This window comes from Diceros bicornis, chromosome 36 (genome assembly GCF_020826845.1).
Source record: "Diceros bicornis minor isolate mBicDic1 chromosome 36, mDicBic1.mat.cur, whole genome shotgun sequence".
NCBI lineage: Eukaryota > Metazoa > Chordata > Mammalia > Perissodactyla > Rhinocerotidae > Diceros > Diceros bicornis.
Window position 1 is genome coordinate 15,610,117 of NC_080775.1, and position 21,903 is coordinate 15,632,019.

The window sequence follows — 21,903 nt, forward strand, 5'->3', positions numbered from 1 at the left end:
CAGAGAAGCCTCAGCCAAGCTGTGCCTTGATTCCTGACCTAAAGAACCTGAGAGACCGTAAACGTGTTGTTTTAAGCTGCTGTGTTTGTGGTAACTTGTTATGCAGCAATAGATAACTAATACACCACCCAAGCCCCAAATAAAGCCAAGACTTTTAAGCACATTTAAGTTTTCACCTATTAAGAAACAACTTTTCAAATTGGGAATTAGCTGGTTTAAAAAGAGGATAATTTAATGAGACATTATTTCCTCTCCCAAGGTCTCTCCTGTAAACCTCATTCTTTAGTTCCATTGTGTTAAGATATCATCAGAAGCCTGAACTTTTCTTCCCTCTTACTTAACAGACCATAAATACTCAAAATTTTAAAACTTACATGTCTTGAGTTCAATCTCATCCAACCATAAACTGCAGAACTTAAAAAAGCCTTATAAAAACCAAACTGGTATTTCCAAATGAACGTCCCCACTTTTCCTAGCCCCTGAGTTCCGTGCAGTCTTCTTAGCTACATAGTCACGTCTTCAGACACATGGGCCCATTTTTAGACTCTTGCAAATAATTCTTTTCTACATTAAAAGCTTCAGTTGTTACAGCTTCGAAAAACTGCAAATAATCTCTTACTTACATCCGGAAGTCTGTACAGCTTCATTGTTCTCTGTAAAGTCATATTTCTACTCAAGTGAGAAAATTTCACTTCGACCAATTTTCTGGGGTTGAGCGATCGATGCCAGTATCTGGAATACAATATAGGTTTTAAAATTGGATTGATTCCTAACTCTCCACGTTTTTATGCTTTGTCTCAGCTCAGCTGTTACAGAAGCATTTAATGAACACTTATGTTGTATGTGGTACACGGCTGAATGCTGGTCTTCTTCCTACGCAATTATTTTATCAGTCATTTTTCACCTCTGAAATATGTCCTGCATTCCTAGTTAATGTTCCTTTGTGACTTTTCACCTCTTTCAGTATAGAGAAATCTTAAAATTGCAAAAGAAATATTAATAATGCTCAGTTTGCAAGTATTTAATGACCATCACTGATTTTAAAAAAAGTTTAAAAACATGAAAATATTCCCCCTCAATCAGCAGCCTTCACATTTATATAATGCAAACCAAAGAAAACAACTTCTTGAGAAACTAGCTTGAATTTCCTAAGTGATTCCAGTTTAGGTACTAGGGTGAATGATTTGTATGAAAATATACCTGTGAAGTCTTACTTATTCTGTTTATTTATGAATAATTTAATAGGAGATAATAGTTTTACAATTTTATCTTTTATACTATGTTTACCTGAAAATTCATCTTATTTGAGTCAACGGAAACAGTGGAGGGAGATCAACTCTTTCTGATGCTTTACAAACAGGTTAGTCAAGTGACACCAGATAAACAATTTTCTTGCTAGATTAACCTCTGAAAGCTTGATAAGATCAGATGAAGTCATAAAAACTGAGCTGAAGCCTTCTTATTCTTAGCAAACAAGTACCTCTGGGCTTTTCAACTGATGTTTATCAAACTTTTGGAATAGTTCCTAATAGTGCTGCAGAGCACATATAAAACTGAGTGTCGGGGGAGGAAAGATGATGGTATACACAGCACAGTTCAAGATCACGATGTCCTGGGTTTCCCCGAGGTAGAGACAGCAGTCGTCTTTCCAATGGAAGAGACACAGAATTGGAGGTCCAGCATTATTAGCATACACGTGGCTGTATGGTACACTGGAAGCAATACTGGGCTCCGTGGTTCCAGGTTCGAGTCTCCACCTCGGCTACCAACCAACTACACACTCACAGTAAGCCAAAATCCCTCTGAGTTACACATAAGGAGAATGATACTTCTAGCAACACAGCAGGGAGGCTCAACGCGTGAGGGACAAGTAAGATACAAGGTAAGGGTGTGGTGCTATTACCTGCACGTGGCCACTGGCTTGGGAAGAACCACTCCAGCTGTATAGACGGCCTGGAAAATCCCTTCCAAGTTCACTCTTCTAGTTATTTCTCGAATTAACACTGGGGCTACCCGTTTTGATCTCAACTTCTTATGAACACAAAGAAAGTTGATTTCGACCATCTTCTTCACACTAAGAAAGATGTCAAAAATCAGAGTGAATGTAAGATGAAAACATTTAAAAAAATAAGACAACACCCATCAAATTTCAAGACTAAGAAACTGAAGGACCTCCTTTGACACAATATTTAAGAAAAATATTCTATCATTTAGACATTTCACAAACTCAGATAGATACACTCTTCCCCGTACTCCCCTGCCAGAATGATAATAACTCTAGGCCATGGAAATGCATACCCCCTTGTTCTAAATACATTTTAGGACTTTGGTCTTTTATAAGTTTTCAGTTTAGAACTGGATCAGATGTGCTTCTTAAAGTTTCTATATCTGTTTTTCCTGTAATGTATACAATTATGGCAATAACTGGGTCACCCAGATGCAGAATCTGATAAGACATTGCTTTGGAGTATAACGCAGTCCCCAGGATCCCTGAGAGGTGCCTGGACCAGGCCAGCTGGTGTTCTTCTGAGCTAAAACAAACCTTCTAGAGCTTCAAAGCCCACCCCCTGCTCTGGTTCCAGATATGCAGGCTTTTTGTTTAGCACACAAAATTCCTTGGGATCAAACACTTTTAGCAATAAATAAACTAACCCAATATATTTAAAGGTAAATAGACCTATTATGCTTGAGATCTTTGACTTTCCGGGCTTGAGACCTAGAGCAAAAAATGCTACAAACTTATCTTATGGATAGAAAGTTTTTATGCCTCCTAAACTTTTTTTTCAGTATTTTTTCTCCCAGAAATAAACCTGAAATACCTGTTTATGGCTTTGTTTATTCTGATACATATATATGTACATGTATATGCATATGTGTGTGTATACGTATATAATACATATCTGTGTGTATGCATGTATGAGATTGTGGGAGAGTGAGCAAAAGAGATAGAAAGAGAGAGAAAAAGAAAAAAAGAACAATCCTTTTTTTGTTGTTCACAGTCCAAGATTTTTTTCATTAATTAATAAACCACATATACATATATATTTTTTTTCTTTTTTTGGCAGGGCAAGATTCACCCTAAGCTAACATTTGTTGCCAATCTTCCTCCTTTTTTCTTCCTTTTTCCCCTCTAAAGCCCCAGCACACAGTTGTATATTCTAGCTGTAAGTTCTTCTGGTTTTTCTATGTGAGCCGCCGCCACAGCATGGCTACTGACAGACGAGTGGTGTGGTTCCACACCAGGAACCACACTGGGCCGCTGAAGTGGAGTGTGCCGAACTTTAACTGCTAGGCCATCAGGGCTGGCTCAGTAAACTTTTTTTTTTTTTTTTGGTGAGGAAGATTGGCCCTGAGCTAATATCTGTTGCCAGTCTTCCTCTACTTTGTATGTGGGATGCCACCACAGCATGGCTTCATGAGCGGTGCAGATCCAGGATCTGAATTCACAAACCCTGGGCCACCGAAGTGGAATGCGCCAAACTTTAATTGCTAGGCCACCGGGCTGGCCCCTCAATAAACTATTATTTAAAGCAGTTTTAGGTTCACAGCAAAACAAAGCAGAAAACGCAGAGTTCCCATATACTCCTGCCCCCACACATATACAACCTCCTCCACTAGCACCAGCCTGCATTAAGTCATTTTAAAAGCCTATTATAATTGCAATTCTCAGAAAAGCAACGAAACCGACACAGGCAAACTTTAATACGTACCTGTCGTAAATCCGAATATTTGCCGGGATGGCACTTATGAACCCAACTAGCTTTTTGTTCGAAGACACTCTGACCCCACAGTGCCACTGAAGGAGCCAGCCTGGAGGACGCAGAGCCCTGGAGTCAACGTGGGCAAGGAAAACAGGCGCCAGTTAGTGTCCGAGAAGACGGGGACAGACAGAGACACGCCAGCCCACCCACGGCTCACGCGGCCAGCGGGACTCACCACAGCAGGAACTCGGGCGAATAGTCAAAGCGGAACATGTTGTCATCATCTTCCACGTAATTCTCATTCAACAAGGTGTACAACTCCTTGAGCTACAAGACCAGAGAGTGTCCTGTCTCTGGTGCTCAGAACCAGCCCAGAGGCAGCGCGTGTGAACGCAGGTGCTGAATGTAAAAGTGCTACTCACCACTTCAGCGTCACCCAAGTCTAAAGTGTCCCACATAAAACCCTGCGGCAGGGAATACGGCTCCTGGCGCACGTTGTCTTTATCTGCCTCGATGGCCCCGTGGGATGTTATGACTTCATCTGGACAGGGAGAGAGAGAGAAACACAAGGAGAGAGAATATTCAATTACAAAGTATTCAAAATGGTCTGTGACATAAATCAAAATCATATTTAGGGTCCTTGGGTTTAATATGATCTTTGAAAATATGCTGTTGTTCCAGCCAGCTCTGGAGTGAAACAGTGGTAGAGAAGAACTGCTATGTCACCAATTAAATAAAGAGAGAAATCCTTTGTCATCCGATGACAAAGTGTATATCATGAAATGATAGTGAGTTCTCAGTCTCAATCCTTAAATTACAGGTTTATCGCCCAGTGCCACTGTAGACAACGCACGTTTGATGACAGCCTTGGAGATGTTGTCTTTTGACTCTGTATTTCAACAAACTGGGAAAAAAGGGCTGCACTGACCTCTGACCCCTCCCAGCAAAATCTAAAGTTTATTTCAGGACTGTTTACTTCTCTCCGCCTGGACTGCTGGCAGTGCTGTTCCAGTCATCAACGTCTCTAGCGATTTCCACAAAGGTGCCCTTTTCCGATTCCTTCTCTGCAGCTTCCCAGTGTGGTTGGGATAAAACCCAGGGGTGGGATAAAACCCAGGCTCCTGACCATGGCCACTGCCTGCCCAGCCACCCTCGGCACCCACCCGCTCTGCTCCCAGGCTTCAGCCACGCTGACCTCCCCCAGGCTGGCCCCAGCTCAGGGCTGTCAGGGCTTCCCTCTGCTCACAAGGCCCCACCTTCTCTTCAAGTGGCTGGCCGCTTGAGTTTTTTCGTTTATACACTTACACATCAATTTCTCACAGCATCTTTGCCTGATGAAAGCTTTTTCCTACCTGGAGTATGTCCTCCCGCAAACCCCCATCTAGCTACCTACTTTCCCACCACTGTGTCCCTGGGATATACTCCACTGCCTGGCATTTAATACCAGACACTCAACAATTATCTGCTAAATATTATTCAGCCATAAAAATGAAGGAAATCTTGCCATTTGCATCATGGATGGAACTTGAGGGCATTATGCTAAGTGAAATAAGTCAGACAGAGAAAGCCAAATACCATATGATCTCACTTACATGTGGAATCTAAAAAAGAAAAAGAAAAAACAAAAAAGAACTTATAGACACAGAGAACAGATTGATGGTTTTGAGAGGCTGGGGGTGGAGGAAATGGATGAAGGGGGTCAAAAGGTACAAACTTCCAGTTATAAAATAAATGAGTCCTGGGGATGTAATGTATAGCATGGGGACTATGGTTAATAATACTGTGTTGTATATTTGAAAGCTGTACTGTATAGGTAAAAGTTGCTAAGAGTAGATCTTAAAAGTTCTCATCACAAGAAAAAAATGCTGTAACCATGTGTGGTGATGGATGTTAACTAGACTTATTGTGGTGATCACTTTGCTATGTAGACAAGTATCAAATCATTACGGTGTACACCTGAAACTAATATAACGTTGTATATCAATTATACCATACGGAAATACAATAAATAGACAGAGAAAACCAGAAGACAAACAAAAGCACAAATATCCACCGAATAAACGACCCTCAGGTACAAGTTCTCAGCATCACAGACCCTTTTACAGGCAGAGTCACAGGGTCTGCACCAGCGCCAAGGGGAAGGTTCGTTTTCTCTCCTTTCTACTCCCTGACGTTGTTACTTCGTCTTATCTCCCCTCTACCAGCTCATCTCCATGTGAACACCTCAGGCTTCCGCAAGTCAGCCCAAGTGGCCCGAGTCCCAGCTGCCCCCTAGAGTCCCTTCAGAGCTTTACCTAGGGCTTGGCTGTCCCACAACATCAGGGGACCATCCCATGTAAGCAGCTCCCAACGGCTGGCTGTGTTAGGCTGACCTGGGACACCAAGCACTCTGGAGAGAAATTGAGAAGTAGAGTCCCCCTGACTTTCCCACATTCCCCCGACCTCAGGCTCCCTCCTCCCCCACTAACCTGGATGCTGCCTTAACTGAGGTGTGTACTAGAAGTTCTAGGAGCTGGAGAATCCTGCAAGGATTTAGGGGAGGGCCCAAAATGTGGTGAGCACCTGAGCTATCTTCCCAGAGAGGTGCGCTGGGGTCAGGTGCCAGCTGGAAGCGGCCTTCCTCTCTCCAGGGCAGGGACCTAAATGCCACCAGCAGCTTGCCAAGCAGCATTCAGCTAAACCCGATACGCACAAATCAATAAATCTACATCCCTTCAGCTAAGGGTCACTCAATTCCATCTCATTTAAAATCCTGAAATTCATTCCAGAGAGTCTTCCTCCACTCCCAAATACACTCCTGGAGCCTGAAAGAAAACCCAAGTGAGGATAAAGTCTTCCTTCTTTCTTTCACACTCTGAAGCTTATGCTTTTGAAGCTGCTTGGGGTGGGCGTAGGTGGGAGATGAGTGGTGACTTCAAGTCTGAAAACCATTATTTGAAGGCAGAGAGAAGGCTTGCTCCCTGATTTAGATGTGATAAAACTGACTATTTGTACATAACCGGGGCTATTAAACAGTTTTGTTTTTGTTTTTGTTTTTGTTTTGTGAGGAAGATCAGCCCTAAGCTAACATCCTTGCTAATCCTCCTCTTTTTGCTGAGGAAGACCGGCTCTGAGCTAACATCCATTGCCAATCCTCCTCCTTTTTTTTTTTTTTTACCCCCAAAGCCCCAGGAGATGAGTTGTCTGTCATAGTTGCACATCATTCTAGTTGCTGTATGTGGGACGCAGCCTCAGCATGGCCAGAGAAGCGGTGCGTCGGTGCGCGCCCGGGATCCGAACCCGGGCCGCCAGCAGCGGAGCACGCGCACTTAACCGCTAAGCCACGGGGCCGGCCCGTATTAAACAGTTTTGAATGGCAATTACAGATTCTGGAACCTGAACAATCAAGAAAGAAAAATATAGAAATAATTATATGATAATCTATCTTCATGCAAACGTAATACAAACCATCAAGTTTAGCTTGTAATACATTTAAAACATTTTTATGTTTCTTATGTCATCATCTTTTTTTGCATAACAGGAAAGAAGAACAATTAAATGATGTTTATGGAAACTTAAGTGGTAAACGTCTTAGTGAAACGCTGGGGCTGGCCCGGTGGCGTAGTAGTTAAGTTTGCGCGCTCCGCTCTGGCAGCCCAGGGTTCGCAGGCTCGGATGCCGGGCATGGACCTATGCACCACTCGTCAAGCCATGCTGTGGCAGGCGTCCCACGTATAAAGAAGAAGAAGATGGACACGGACATTAGCATAGGGCCAATCTTCCTCAGCAAAAAGAGGAGGATTGGCAACAGATGTCAGCTCAGCGCTAATCTTCCTCACCAAAAAAAAAAAAAAAAAGTCTTAGTGAAACATGATGGAGCAGACAAAGCACTGAGGGAAGAGGCCTATTACGGAGACTCTTACATGACCCAAAGCCCTCACGAGGTGGCCCGGTTCCTTTATACACTGGAATGTTATTGCATTGGTAATAATTAACAACACTGGTGAGTATTCAGAATCCTACTGTTAAGCAGCATAAAATTTTCCATTTCAGTGAGATTTAATAGGGCAAATTTTCTGCGTCTTTCAGAATAATTGAGATGTGAGACTGCTAAACATTTATGTATAGAAAAAACAACTCCATGAAGCTCAGAACAAAAACGGGGAGGAGGAGACTCCCTGTTTATATATATTTTTAATATGCTAATGTTTCAAGTTTGGGGAAACTGGATTTTTTAGAGGGATAGGAATTACACTAAAACTGTTATTACTAAAAACCAACGTCACTATCCCATATTTATATTTTAAGAAGAAAAATGTTACTTTTGTGTAAATTTCTAATCTGTGGTCTGAAAACAAATTATATAAGTCAAGAAGAGTGTCTTCTGTGTTTTTTGTTTCTTGTTAATCCAGTTTTGTTTTGAGGGGGAAAAAAAAAGGCAGAAAAGCTTACTCAGTTTGGGTACCGGCTGCGTGTCCCAAAACTGGTATCTGTGTTTGGCAGCCTCATCGATATTCCTGGCAGGGCCCTGGCATGCAGATAACAGCTCCATGGCTCTCTGGATATCCTGCAACTTCTGCATTGGAATGGTGGGATTCTACAAAAGCAAAGACACACAGACACAAAATATAAGGAAGCTGCCACTGCTCCCAAACCTGGGGCGGGTACACGTGCATCTGCCTTGGCGATTACAACATCACAAAACGAGCAATCCTCCTCTATGCCCGGTCAGGGCCTTGGGCTCAAGTATGCTAACAGATGAAAATATAAGCAAACGTTTTGTTAAAGATAAACAGCTTTGAGTTTTAGTGGGGCTCTAAGAGTTGGGGAAATCTAACATAAATCAAACCACCCTTTGCTTCAGTATCCCACCCACCTGCCAATGGCCCCCACCATTACTCATCCTGGCGGAGCAGCAAAGAGGAGTGACATGCAGTACATGTATTACTGTCACACAGCAGCCAGTCAGCCACTAGCCTTGGTTTCACTGTTAGGGTTAATGCTCTGCGGTAGCAATGTGGGGACAAAGGAAATAACTTCTAGAATGGAAACCAGGCAGAGAAGGGGAATTTTAGTTCATTAAAAAAAAGAAAGAAAGAAAGAAATCTGAATGTAGTGCTGAGCTGGGAAAGAAGTCAATCAAGAAAGGAAATCTCCAAGGATGCCTTTCTCCTGGACCACACGCTGCCCACCCCCAACGCTGACGCTGCTCCAGAGACAAACCTTCCAACACGAAGAACGAGCAGTTTCCACTATGAACTCAGATCCTTGGCAACCACAGCCTGTTCTCCCCAACCGAAGTGTTGGAAACCGACCTCCTTTTCAAGTAAAACCTATTCTCAGGCTAAATACCTTTAAATTCTAAAGTTCCTTCCTCAAAGCCAATATTCCTGCCATCTCTGAAGATTCCCGGCTCTTTTTTTTGGAAAATCCCTCAAATAATGTAATGCTACTCGGAAAATGAGACTATACTTGAAATAAGAGAGTAATATAGTATGTAGGACTGGATGTGGAAATCAGGGAGTTTTTCCGGTATGTGAAATAATTGATTTGCTTTAGAATTGTGATGCCAGACAAAGAGCACTCTTCCCTGTGGTTCAGAAGCGATTAGAAGGAAATTTCAGAGCCCTTGGGTTTCCTGTATGTCAACACACCATGGGCACCAAGGAAAGGTACCATCGACCCTTGGTGGGTTATAAACAGCAGCTCTGAACTTCTGCTCAATTTTGAACCTGAAGTCTGTGGTCTGGAGCAAATCTTTTACCCTGGGAAGCTTACCCGTTTCACAGTACAAAATGGGGTTTAATTAATAGAGCCCAACCTGTGGTTGTGTTACTTAATGGGTTTCTTTAGGAATCTTGCCTCTAAAATGATTGAAGGAAACAAAGTACTGGAGACTAACCAGAGGCAGGTTAAAGTCTTAATGTCTCCACTTAACAAGTCTAACAGCATCGCCCAGGGCTGCCCAAATTTTTGTAAGCTGTTCATCTTATATTTTGATTGAGGTCTAAATCATAAGGTCATATCTCAGTTACACATACTAATTTAACAAAATACTTTCGCTGTTCTAATTCATCGTATTTTTAGATTTTTCTTGTTTGGGTCTCTTTTAGACCTCCAACATAAAAGGAAATGATGTCTAGCAAAATGAAATTTACACCCATTTGAACCCCCAACAACACAATCTATGAGGAAACCTACAACTTAAATAGGAACTGAGAGCACAGCATATTTCAACCAATAAGGCCTGAACATGCATCCACTTATCTTTAAAAAGGCAAAGTGGAACCCAGTCTTACAAAAATATACCTACAGGATCTGCACTGAATTTGTCATGCTAATTCTTCTTTCCTGATATTTGAGTTAAATCCTCCAACACTAAAATATCAAACTCAGACTTCTGTCACAAACGTGAATCAGCATCTTTGCTCCAAAGGAGCCAATGATATCCCAACTCCATGAAGAAGCCCTTGGAGTGGATTCTACTCGACTGAATTGGCCTCATCAGGTTGACCAGCAGTCTTTACACGAAATCACCATTCATGAAACAGTTTATCCCAATGGTCTCTATTTCCATGCTTTCTTAAAGCAGATTCAAGTAAGCACAATTCTCAAATCCAAGGTGACAAAGCAGTAAGGAAAACTCAGCTATGACAGACTCGTAAACCTATCCATTCACCTTCCGTAGGAGCACCACCTGGAGAGAAATGAATTAGTGTTAGGAAAGGTGAGCACGTCTATCAACCCCACGTTAGCATCCCACTATTATATTCCTAAGAGCCAGACACGCCTCTTCTCCTCCACATTGCTCCATGTGAATACTAAACACCAACTCTACTCTCTACCCATTATTTTCCAAATTTAATACCTTGGAAAAAATGTCCAAGTCCCCTACCACTAAGAAGTCTCCAAGAATCCAGACAAATATCATTTTATTTTGGTTCTTGAGTGTAGACCAGAACAGTCTCTAAAGACAGTCCACTATAATGTACCGTGTCACCCAAAGCTGACATTAGCTTAAGGGAAAGAAGCCTTAGTTTTAAAAAACGCAATGGAGAAAAGCTCCCATTAAGACAATTTAGACAATTAAAAAGAAAAGAATTTTTGTATCATATAATGCTACCAGTTCCTCCTGCCTGGGCTGGCTCTAGTTTCTTCTAAGTGACGAGAGGTGGGAGAAGGGCTCAAAATGACAAGGGGTACAGAGATGGGCAGAAGCTGATGGTGATGACAGAAGCAATAAGATGTCACAACTGCATGTAAGTAAGGCCGCATTTACCTGATGAAGCAACGCTCAGAAATGGAGAGAATATCGGGCAAGCTCATGGTGGACCTTGTATGAGTTACCTTGGAAATGATGTCTGGTGGATAGAATATTTATTACCTGAGAACCAAGCTGAAAAGCTAGGGAGGAAGATTCCACTTTCTTCTCACCCCACAGAGGCAGGCAGGGAAAAATTGGGGCAAACAATGCTCCTTCTCAGTGATTCTTGGTCCTTACGTGTAAACAGGTAACACCAACAAGAACTACCTGTAAGACTCACTTCATGTGATACAATGTAAACTTTGTACAAGAAAAAAACTTAAACCCCATAAAACCTGCATCTTGCGAATAACGGCCACGGAGACAGTGCTCTGTAATATAAAAACCATTTAATAAAAATGATCTAACTATAACCTCATAGCAGCCCTGTGAGATGGGGAGAAAGCATCATCTTCATTTTGCAGATGAGGAGATAGGATTATGGGGGTGCAGAACCTTGTGCAAAGGCACACAGCTTGAGAGCTGTGGGGCCAGGACTGAGCCCAGGATGCTCACTCCACTTCCTGAGCCCTTTCCACTACACCACGCATTACCCAGGACCCCAGGACAACTTATTTGGAGCTTTGCTGTTAGTGCTCAGTCGATTCCAACTCCCAGCACAGCAGAGGGGACCCCTGGCCGTTCCTGCGCCATCCTCTCACCATCGGGCACTACATCAGACAATGCTCCGCTGCTATTCATAGGGTTTTCATGGCCAATTGTTGTGGAAGTGGGCGGCCAGGTCCTTCTTCCTAGTCTGTCTTAGTCTGGAAGCTCCACTGAAACCTGCTCACCCTGGGGGCCGATATTTGAAATCCCAGTGGCAGAGCTTCCAGCATCATGGCAACACGCAGCCGCCACAGTATGACACCCGACAGAGCGGTGGTGGGTTCCCTGACCGGGAAACAGACCCAGGCCAAGGTGATGCAGGGCTGGCTTATTTAGAGCTACGACCATCAAAATGTATCATGTCATTGTACTTCTAACTCTACCCCTTTTCACTGCGAGCTGCTCACACCAAGAGGGCTCTGTGCCTCCCTGGGCCCAGCACACAAGGCCTGTGTTCACCGCCAGGGCGACTGGGGTTGGCCCACAGAAAGGGGTGCCTGCCCTCTGCACCACCACACACACACGAGGCCGGCAACCTGCCAACACAGGGCCCAGCCGGACAACTTCTGCTTTGGTCTAAAATTGGTGTGTTTCTTCAGGGGGATCGTTGGGAGCTATTTCCCACCCTTCATCAAGATTGGCCACTGAAGACTGGTCCGATTCAAAGTCAACGTAAGACTTACCTGGGGCTGCTCCCGCTGAAATCTGCTGCCAGATGATGATGTGCTATTCAGGTAATTAGACAGACACCCAGAAAAATTAAAACGTGAATATCTTCTGAACTAAAAGTCATCAAAGATTAAGTGTAACTTCAAAAAAAAAAAGAAAAAAAAACTAACGAGCTCACATGAGACTTTCTTCTAGAACTACAATCAACATACTAATCCACCGAGAAAGGGGCAAAATGCAGGCAGAATCCACACGCACACACAAGCACAGTATGTACCTCCTAGTTATTCGGGTGCCAGCGTCAGTTTGAGCAAGGCCATAAATACCTCCAGTTATAGTGGCATCTATACACAGTCACAACACAACCCTGATGACACCTCTGAGCTGCACAAACCCCTCTCGCACGCACAAGAAACCACAGAGGTAAAAATAAACCGGGCCTCTCACTTTTGAAGGCTGCTGGATTTTAATCTCCTGGGAATCCGATGCCGAGTCGGACTTGGTGCCTCCGGAATTTGGTTTCTCCTTTTTTCTCTTCTGTTTCTTCTTTTTCTTTTTGGCACCCAAATCCCCTCCGGGACTTCTGTTAGTAAATTCACAGAAGGTAAAACAACAACAACAACAAATTATTATATAAGATTAATCATCTAGAACAACACACATTATACACAGGAAAAAAAAACTATGTTAGGATGTGCAATGCTGTGATTTATAAGAATAGATGTATATATTTTTGATCACTCAGATGACCAAATATATATTTCTCACATATTTGCTCTTTGTCCATGGTTCCCTGCTTATAGCTCCCAAAATTTGGAATTTCCTAAGCGATGAGAGCTTAAAGGTGTCTCATGTTAATGAGGTGACTTTTAGAAAGATGGGGGCTGGTTGCCAGTAGACCCAACCATGTGATTAGAGAGTGGGAACTTTTAGTCCCAGCCCCCAACCTCCAGGGAGGAGAGAGGGGCAGGAGAATGGCCAATGATTTAATCAACCATGCCCATGTAATGAAGCCTCCATAAAACCCAAAAGGAGAGGGTTCGGAGAGCTTAGCTGGCGAAGACGTGGAGGTACTGGGAGAGTGGTGCACCCAGAGAGCATGGAACCTTTACGCCCCTTCCCACATACCTTGCCCTATGCATCTCTTCCATCGGGCTGGTCCTGAGTTATATCCTTTTATAATAAACCGGTTATCTAGTAAGCATAATGTTTCTGAGTTCTGTGAGCCACTCTAGTAAATTAATCAAACCCAAGGCTGGGGTCGTGGGAACCTCTGATTTATAGCCAGTCAGCCAGAAGCACAGGTTCCAACCTGGGCTCTTGACTGGTGCCTGAGGTGGGGGGGTTGGAGGGGGTGCAGTCTTGTAGGACTGAACCCTTAACTTGTGGAATCTGACGCTACATCTGGGTGGGCAGTGTCACAAATGAGTTGAATTTTCTGACACCCTGCTGGTGTCCAAGAATTGCTTGGTGTTCTGTGGGAAGCTCCCCCTCTACACACACACGTGTTGGAATCGGGTCCAAGAACCCAAAACAGGACGTAAGCAGGGAATGAAATTTAGTCAGATTAGGAAGTTAACGGGACAAGTAACTCAGAAGAATATTAGCCTACACTCAGTCATACTGCAGGGTGCTTAGATGTCAGTTAAGCAGAAAAATTGTGGCTATAAACCATATTTATAACGGAAGTCAAATAGCCTTCACAGTTATCATTGCTCCATGGATCTACTTTATCAGCCTTTTAAGAGAGAGATACATGTTGCAAAAAATTCCATTATAATCATCTCTCGGGTACAACAAACCACTAATTTTGACACCACAGAACCAAAGAAAATGCTTCTCTGCAGAGGGAGGAATTCTTTCTGATAAAGACTTTTACAAAAGGGGCCGGCCCCGTGGCGTAGCAGTTAAGTTCGCATGCTCTGCTTCAGTGGCCTGGGGCTCACGGGTTCAGATCCTGGGCACGGACCTACACACTGCTCATCAAGCCATGCTGTGGCAGTGTCCCATATACAAAAAAAAGTAGAGGAAGATTGGCACAGATGTTAGCTCAGTGACAACATTCCTCAAGCAAAAAGAGGAAGATTGGCAACAGATGTTACCTCAGGGCCACTCTTCCTCACCAAAAGAAAAAAAAAAAAGATTTTTACTAGAAGGATTAACAATTAAAAAAACTCTATGTGAAAAAAACATTAACTGGGGGCCGGCCCGGTGGCGCAAGCGGTTAAGTGCGCGCGCTCCGCTGCGGCGGCCCGGGGTTCGCGGGTTCGGATCCCGGGCGTGCACCGACGCACTGCTTGGTAAGCCATGCTGTGGCGGCGTCCCATATAAAGTGGAGGAAGATAGGCACCGATGTTAGCCTAGGGCCGTCTTCCTCAGCAAAAAAGGAGGAGGATTGGCGGATGTTAGCTCAGGGCTGATCTCCTCACAAAAAAAAAAAAAAAACATTAACTGGTAAAACATTTCCGTTTGGAACCCTCGTCATCCGATGGCAGTCATCTTCTGAAAGAGCAAAAGGAAAAAAAATACACAAGGAGACTTAAATTTTCCATTTGTTTGGGCCTACTCTACACAGTATTCCCAGAAGGTAAATTAAAATTTAGAGTCAGAGATTATTATTACATTATTGCCTGATGTAGGGAAAAGTGATGGAAACAATCAGTTCTGTTCTATTGTTCTCAGTCATCTCTATCTGTCCCTATTTTCTTTCTTGAATTTTCACTTAATTATCAAATACATATTCATCACACAAGACACAAATGTCATTAATATATATTAACAGCCTTATAACATTGTCCCTCAAAGGCAGCCAATAGTTTTTCTGGTATATATTCTTCCAAAATTGTCTTTCTTCTCTAAGCATGCCCTCGTTTTTACTGTGAATAAGTTTTAAACAAAAACTGAATCTTAAACATACTGTTTTACAACTTGCTTTTTTTCTCCTTCCACTTAACAACGTGTCTCTCTATCTTTTCAAGATATATTGAGCTACTTCATTTCTTTTTAGCAACTGGACAGCATTCCATCGTGTAAATATATCATATTTTATTTAACCCTTTCTATATTAAAAATGCTGCAAAAAAAATATTCTGATACATCTTTGTGCATTCATGCTAATAGGTCCAAAGGTAGAAATGCTAGGTCAAAGGGCATGCACATTTTTAGTTTTAATGGATAATTAAGACTGATTTACTAAATACTGTACCAATTTCCATTCCATCAACAGTAAATCAGTTTCCAGTTCTGCACGGTAAAGAGCATGGAAGTTGCCACTCCATCCTAACAACAAGTAAAAAGCTGAATAGACCGACAAGTCAACAACTCTTCTTGGATCTGGAGAGAGAGGAGGATGCAGGGCAAATTGCCGCCCCCAAGACTGGACAGAGAGAGATGAAAACAAGGAGTCACAGAGTGAGAGGAGAGACTCACGAGTGGAAACTTCTGTGGGAACCAGTGCCGGGGTAGGAAAACCTGGACTGTAATTGATGAACTGCTGTGGGTTGAGTGTGGGCAAGTCTGAGAGTTAAAAACTCCAGGGGGACCTGGTCACAGGGGTCTCCCACACTTTTGTGAGTTTTGCCTCCAGGAGCTCAACCAGGTGCTCAGAGTAAATATTGGAGAAAAATCCCTTTGTACTTCTGGCAGCCGGAAGGCAAGAGGATTCATTTTGAAATAAGTCAGAGTGCTCTGTTGTTAACAAGGCTTGCCCCCAGGAGAAACTGGTTAACCAGAGCCTAACCTGCTGGAGTGTTATCAGAGTCTACCTGACCTACGGAAGGGAAATACCCAACTCTAGCCAGCTCTAGCCATCCTGTCCCACCTACGGGGGGAAGAAAACTAAGAAGCATGTGTGAGGTTCACAGTCCAGAGGCACAAATTCACTAAAGATTGGGACCTGATCATAAATTATGGAACGCTTCCCCTCCCCCCAGCACCTCACCACATGACTAAAGGCCAGTTTGCAGAAGTTCCTTTTACATGGTACATCATGTCCAGCTATCAAGAAAAAGTTACAAGTCATACTGAAAGGCAAAAACACAGTTGGAAAAGACAGAGCAAGCATCAGAACCAGCCAGAACAGGGATATTGGAATTACCAGACCAGGAATTTAAAACAACTACAATTCACATGCTAAGTGCTCAAATGGATAAAGCAGACAACAGGCAAGAACAGATGGGCAGTGTAGGCAGAGAGACGGAAATCCTAAGAAAGAACCAAAAAGAAATGCTAGAGGTAAAAAAAAACTGTAACAGAAATGAAGAAGGCCTTTGATGGGCTTATTAGTAGATTGGACACAGGTGAGGAAAGAATTTCTGAGCTTGAGGATATAGCAAAGGAAACCTTAACAGAAACCGCCAAAGCTGAAAAGCAAAGAGAACAAAGACTGAAAACGCAGAGCAGAACATGCAAGGACTGTGGGATGACAGACAAAAGGCACAACATACGCGTAATGGGAAAATCAGAAGGAGAAAGAGAGGAGGAACAGAAGAAATATTTGAAACAATAATGACTGAGATTTTCTCCAAATTAACTTCAGACACCAAACCACAGATCCAAGAAGCTCAGAGAACACCAAGCAGGATAAACACCAAAAAAAACTACATCTAGGCATGTCATTTTCAAACTACAGAATATCAAAAATAAAGAAAAAATTCCTGACAGAAGCCAGAGGAGGGGAAGAAAACACCTCACTTACAGAGGAACAAAGAACAGTGAACAGGAACATCAATTTCCCTACATCTTTGCCAGCACTAAAATATTACCATTTTTTCCATCCCTGACGGTCTTACAGGTAGAAAAAAATCTCATTGTAGCTTTAATTTCCCTTTATTTAATCAGGAGTGAGGCTACACATGTCTTCTTATGCTTATAGACCATTTATATTTTTCCATGAATTGCTCATTCATATCCTTTTTTTATTAGCTGTCTTTAAAAAAAATTGATTTATAGGGGCTCTCTATAAAAGCATGGATAGAACTTGTCATTTATTAAGTATTTACTTTGGGCACTTTAATCTCATTTAATCTTTGAAATAGCCTTATGAGAGAGATTCTACGTTATGCTTATATTACACTGTCTAGTTTGTTGTCTATTATTTACATTGCAAATACTTTACCCAGTTTATTTTTTAGCTCTCGGCTTTATTTATGGTCTCTTTTCCTGTACAGACATTTAAAATTTTTATGGAGTCTAATATTTAAAATTTTTCCCTTGTGGCGTCTTGGCTTTTAAATCTTGCTTAGAAAGGCCTTCCCTATTCCAAGATTACCTAAACATCTTTCTATACTTTTTTCCCTATTAATTTTATGTCTTTTGGGAATAAAAAATTTAGTCTTCTAATTCATTTACAATAAAATGTGTATATTGTGAAGTACTGTGTCCCTACTTTTCAAAAATATATTATAAATACAAGAAAGCCCTATTAAAACTATTACAGGGGTCACAGTGTATTGTCCAAAGACTAATAAGCAGATATAATCAAAGAGGCAGACATGCCTGCTTATTGGATGCAATTACATAGTGAGGTCCTCTTTTTGCCAGACACTGCTCCAAGTGCAAGCAGTTTCAAAACATGTCCAAAAATTCTGATACTTCTCCCATTGAAAAGTGGGATTTCTTCCCCTTCCCTTGAATCTGGGCAGCTTGTCACTTGCTTTTAATGCAGCAGAAGTGACACTATATGACTTTCGAGTCTGGGTCACAAAAGGCCATGCAGTTTCCACTTGGCTCCCTTGGGATGGTCATGCTGGGGGCAGCCAGGAGCCATGGAGGAGGTCTGACTGCCCTGAGACGACAGCTGGAAGACAGTGAGGGAGACAGTGCAGCTGAGCCCAAGGTAACCTCTGAGTACATTTGCATGAGAGACCCTGACACCAAACCTCTTAATCTCAAGTTTGTGTGCCCAATGCACAATAAGCCAATCACTGAGACAGCAGTGTTTGGAGGTGGAGAAAGGTTGATTGGAATTGGCCAAAATGAGAAGGCGGGAGGATAGGTTCTCTCAAATCTGCCTTCACAAGAGAAGAAAGCAAGGGGTCTTTATAGAGCTAAGGGGCTTGCAAGGAGGAGTTTTGAAGAAACAGGGGAAACCCATGTTTCTTTCACTCCGGATAAGCCCCTGGGCAATCAGACTTCTGGGCCTCAAGGCAGCTGGGGGCTGGTTATCTGGTGGTCCTCACTTCCTTAAAGGCACGCTTTTTCTTCTGCAAAACAAGCTCATAAATCCTTGTGACCCTTGAGTTACTCCTCAGGTTAAACAAGAAAACAGCAAATTAACAAGAGTAGCTTCTTTTCATCTGTGTCTGTGTTGGGAACCAGGTCAAAGGGTAACCATGTTCTTACCGAATATTTACAGTAACCCTCAGGTACCCTGCTTCAACCCCAAGTGAGAAACGGCCTTTTCCAGCTTCTGACCCACAGAATCCGCAAGAACAATAGAGCGACTGTTGTTCTATGTCACCAAGTTTGTGGTGATGTGTCATGCAGGGATAAAAACTGGAATGGAAATTCGGCACCTGAAAACGGAGGTGGTCTGCGACAAAAACCTAAAACATGTGGCTTCAAGACCAGGTGGAAAGACCCTGAGGAGACCTGGCAGAAGCCTGAGGGCCCAGAGGCGGCTGTTGGTGAGGGCACAAAGGAAAATAAAGGAAATATATGGGAAGATCCAGGGAAGGAGACTCTTTGTTATGTAACAGAGGAACGGTTCATGAAACTGTAGCCAGAGATAACGTGGAAAGTAGAAAATGTACCTAATGAGCGTGATGATCTACCTAAAAGGATTTCTGGGCAGAGGGTTGAAAGTGTTGGCTTCTCCCAGCTGTCTGAAATAAAATGAAAGAGGAGAGATTAAGGAATGAGCTATTCAGTTTTTGAGTGGAATTTGGAGAAAATATACACCCAGCCTATAACCCAATCTATAAACTTGCTAGATTCAAAAATACAACTGTTCCTCAACCCCAGCATCTCCAGAAGGCAAAGCATTTGCACATTAAGAAATGGCCTCAGCGTAGTGGTTCAAGTTCGGCGCGCTCTCCTCCGGCAGCCTGGGTTCACGGGTTCAGATCCCAGGTGCGGACATACACCACTCGTCAGCCATGCTGTGGTGGTGACTCACATACAAAGTAGAGGAAGATTGACACAGACGTCAGCTCAGGCTTAATCTTCCTCAAGGCGGGGGGGGGGGGGGGGGGAGCAATGGCCTCAGGGCAAAAAGTCAAATCTGGGGTGGAGCTGTAAGACCGTTAGTCAGGGCCTCAGGAAGACCTAAGGTGGTGCCTCACTGACCATCCCAAATAGACAAAAGGCCTTCTAAGTTTCTGAAGGATGCGTCCTGTATATCCTCTCTCTAAACAACGTGGCTTCTAAGAACCCTTAGGTCATTGGGCCTCACAGGGAAGCCAAGGGAGAGAAAAGCTTACCTCGAAGACATTTGTGGCCGGGGCTTTTGTCTAAACCCATGACATTTTTGAAAGAACTACCTTGAAAGAGACAGAGCAGAACAAAACAAAAAGAAGCCTCTGGAACCCAGCCTTTCACAGGCAGGAAGCAGATGGAGGTTACTCAGGTGCAAACTCAGTTTTCTTTTAGAAGGATGACTTAAAGGCGGAACCAAGAGCCCCAAAGACAGAGGCAAGAGCCACGGAGAACAGCTCCTAAAGGGTACGCGTGAACTCAAGTCAAGGATCTGGCGACATGTTACTGGCTGGAGTTCAGAAGTGCTGTGGACCACTGACTGCTGTGTGCTCTCTGTTTCCCCCTTTTTGAATGGAGATATCTATAGTGGCTCTCCTACATCTGTCCACCACTTCACAATGGGTGTGTGGGGAGCAGACGATGTATCTGCTCAGTTCATGGATATTCATATCAACCTTGAGGGGCGTCATCCATACCTAGACTTGGTTTAGATGATGCGATCCTGGACTTCAAGCCTGCGCCTAATACATACACCAAAACATGACATGATTTTGGGGACGATCTTAGGGAGGGTAAATGTATTCTGCATGTGGGAGAATATAAATAATTTTTGGCCAGAAGATGGACTGTGGTAGTTTTCAACATGTCCTCAAATTTTTTAAGACTCCTTCCAATGAAAGATGGAATCTAGTTCCCCTCCCCTTGAATGTGGACAGGCTTGTGACTCACAACCAATCATTCACAACAAATGTGTCAATATGTGACTTCTGAGTCTAGGTGAGAAAAGGCCACACAGCTCCCACCCACTTCTCATAGAATGTTCTCTCCGTCAGAAGACCTCGAGACCCGCCATGCTGGTGAGGCCACGTGTAGGCATGCCGGATAAGAAACAAGCTGAGCTCCGGCCAAGGGCCAGCCATGTGAGTGAGCTACCTTGGGTGTCCACTCCAGGGAAGCCTTTGGTTGACTGCAGCCCCAGCTAAAATCTGACTGTGACCACATGAGGGACTCCCAGCAAGAACCCCCTCCAACTGTGCCCTTTCCAAATTCCTAACCCACAGGATCTGTGAGTGTTAATAAAATGGTTGTTGGTTTGTTACACAGCAATAGTTACTGGAACATAAGGATACAACCACAAACAAAGCAAAGTCCTGTCCTGTGGAACATAGAGTCTTAAGGCAACAGATAACACACAGATGGGAGGTCTACAGGAAATTAAATGAGACAGGGCCTGTAAGTGTGTAGCCTAGTGGCTGGCATGGAGTAAGCCATTCAATAAATAATAGGTACTACTATTATTACACACTTAAGCATGTTGTTTCCTCTGCCAGGACACCCTTCTTCTTCACTTCCTGGTGAACTGCTTGTCATTCAAGATTCAGGCTAAGAATTACCTCCTCCTAGAAACCTTGCTCCTCCCCTAATCTGAATTAGGTGCCCCTAACTCAATGATCCCCCTGCCATCTGAGCATCCTTCCATCTAGCACACTCTAAATTTGGTGTTCTTATCTGCTTTTTCCATCAGAGTGTAAGCACCTTAAGAACAGAATGTCTCTCAATTCTCTATAAAATGTGTGAAATAATAGAAAAATATATATATTGGTCTCTGCCCCTGCTTCTGGCACAGAGCTCCTAAAACCCTTGGAATTTCCTGGTTAACAAGAGTATCTTTTGCTCTAATGAGGTGACTCTTGGTGGGCTCCTGGATGAGGGTTGATCACCAGAAAGACCAAGTCATGATTAGAAGCTTGGAATTTTCAGCCCCACCCCCCATCCTCCAGAGAAGGGAGAGGAGCTGGAAATGGAGTTAATCCTTGATCATGCCTACACGATGAAGCCTCCATAACCATCCCAAAAGTACAGAGTTCAGAGAGCTTCCGGGTTGGTGAACACGTGGAGGTGCTGGGAGGGTGGCGCGCCTGGAGAGAGCACGAAAGCTCTGCGCCTCTTCCCACATACCTTGCCCTATGCATCTCTTCCATTCGGGAGTTCATCTGCATCCTTTATCACATCCTTTTACAATAAACTGCTAAACAGTAAGTAAACTGTTTTCCTGAGTTCTGTGAATTCAAATTAATCGAACCCGAGGAGGGGGGCATGGGAACCTCCAATTTATAGCCAGTGGGTCAGAAGCACAGGGGACAACTTGAACTTGCAATTGGCATCTGAAGTTGGGGGGGAGGGCAGTGTTGTAGGACTGAAGACTTAATCTGTGGATCTGACACT

The 21,903-nt window shown here is 43.3% G+C and overlaps 1 protein-coding gene across 3 annotated transcripts in view; it reads right to left on the reverse strand.

Annotated features, from left to right (window-relative positions):
• NMT2 (N-myristoyltransferase 2) overlaps window positions 1-21,903 on the reverse strand; it is a 71,144-nt gene that overhangs the window by 27,490 nt on the left and 21,751 nt on the right. For all 3 annotated transcript variants that reach the window (XM_058532472.1, XM_058532473.1, XM_058532474.1), the window contains exons 2-8: window positions 12,709-12,844; window positions 8,133-8,277; window positions 4,124-4,242; window positions 3,937-4,028; window positions 3,711-3,827; window positions 1,904-2,074; window positions 624-732 (exon numbers count right to left, since the gene is read on the reverse strand). In XM_058532472.1, coding sequence (XP_058388455.1) covers window positions 624-732; window positions 1,904-2,074; window positions 3,711-3,827; window positions 3,937-4,028; window positions 4,124-4,242; window positions 8,133-8,277; window positions 12,709-12,844 — 889 coding nt within the window. The remainder of the gene's footprint in view (window positions 1-623; window positions 733-1,903; window positions 2,075-3,710; window positions 3,828-3,936; window positions 4,029-4,123; window positions 4,243-8,132; window positions 8,278-12,708; window positions 12,845-21,903) is intronic.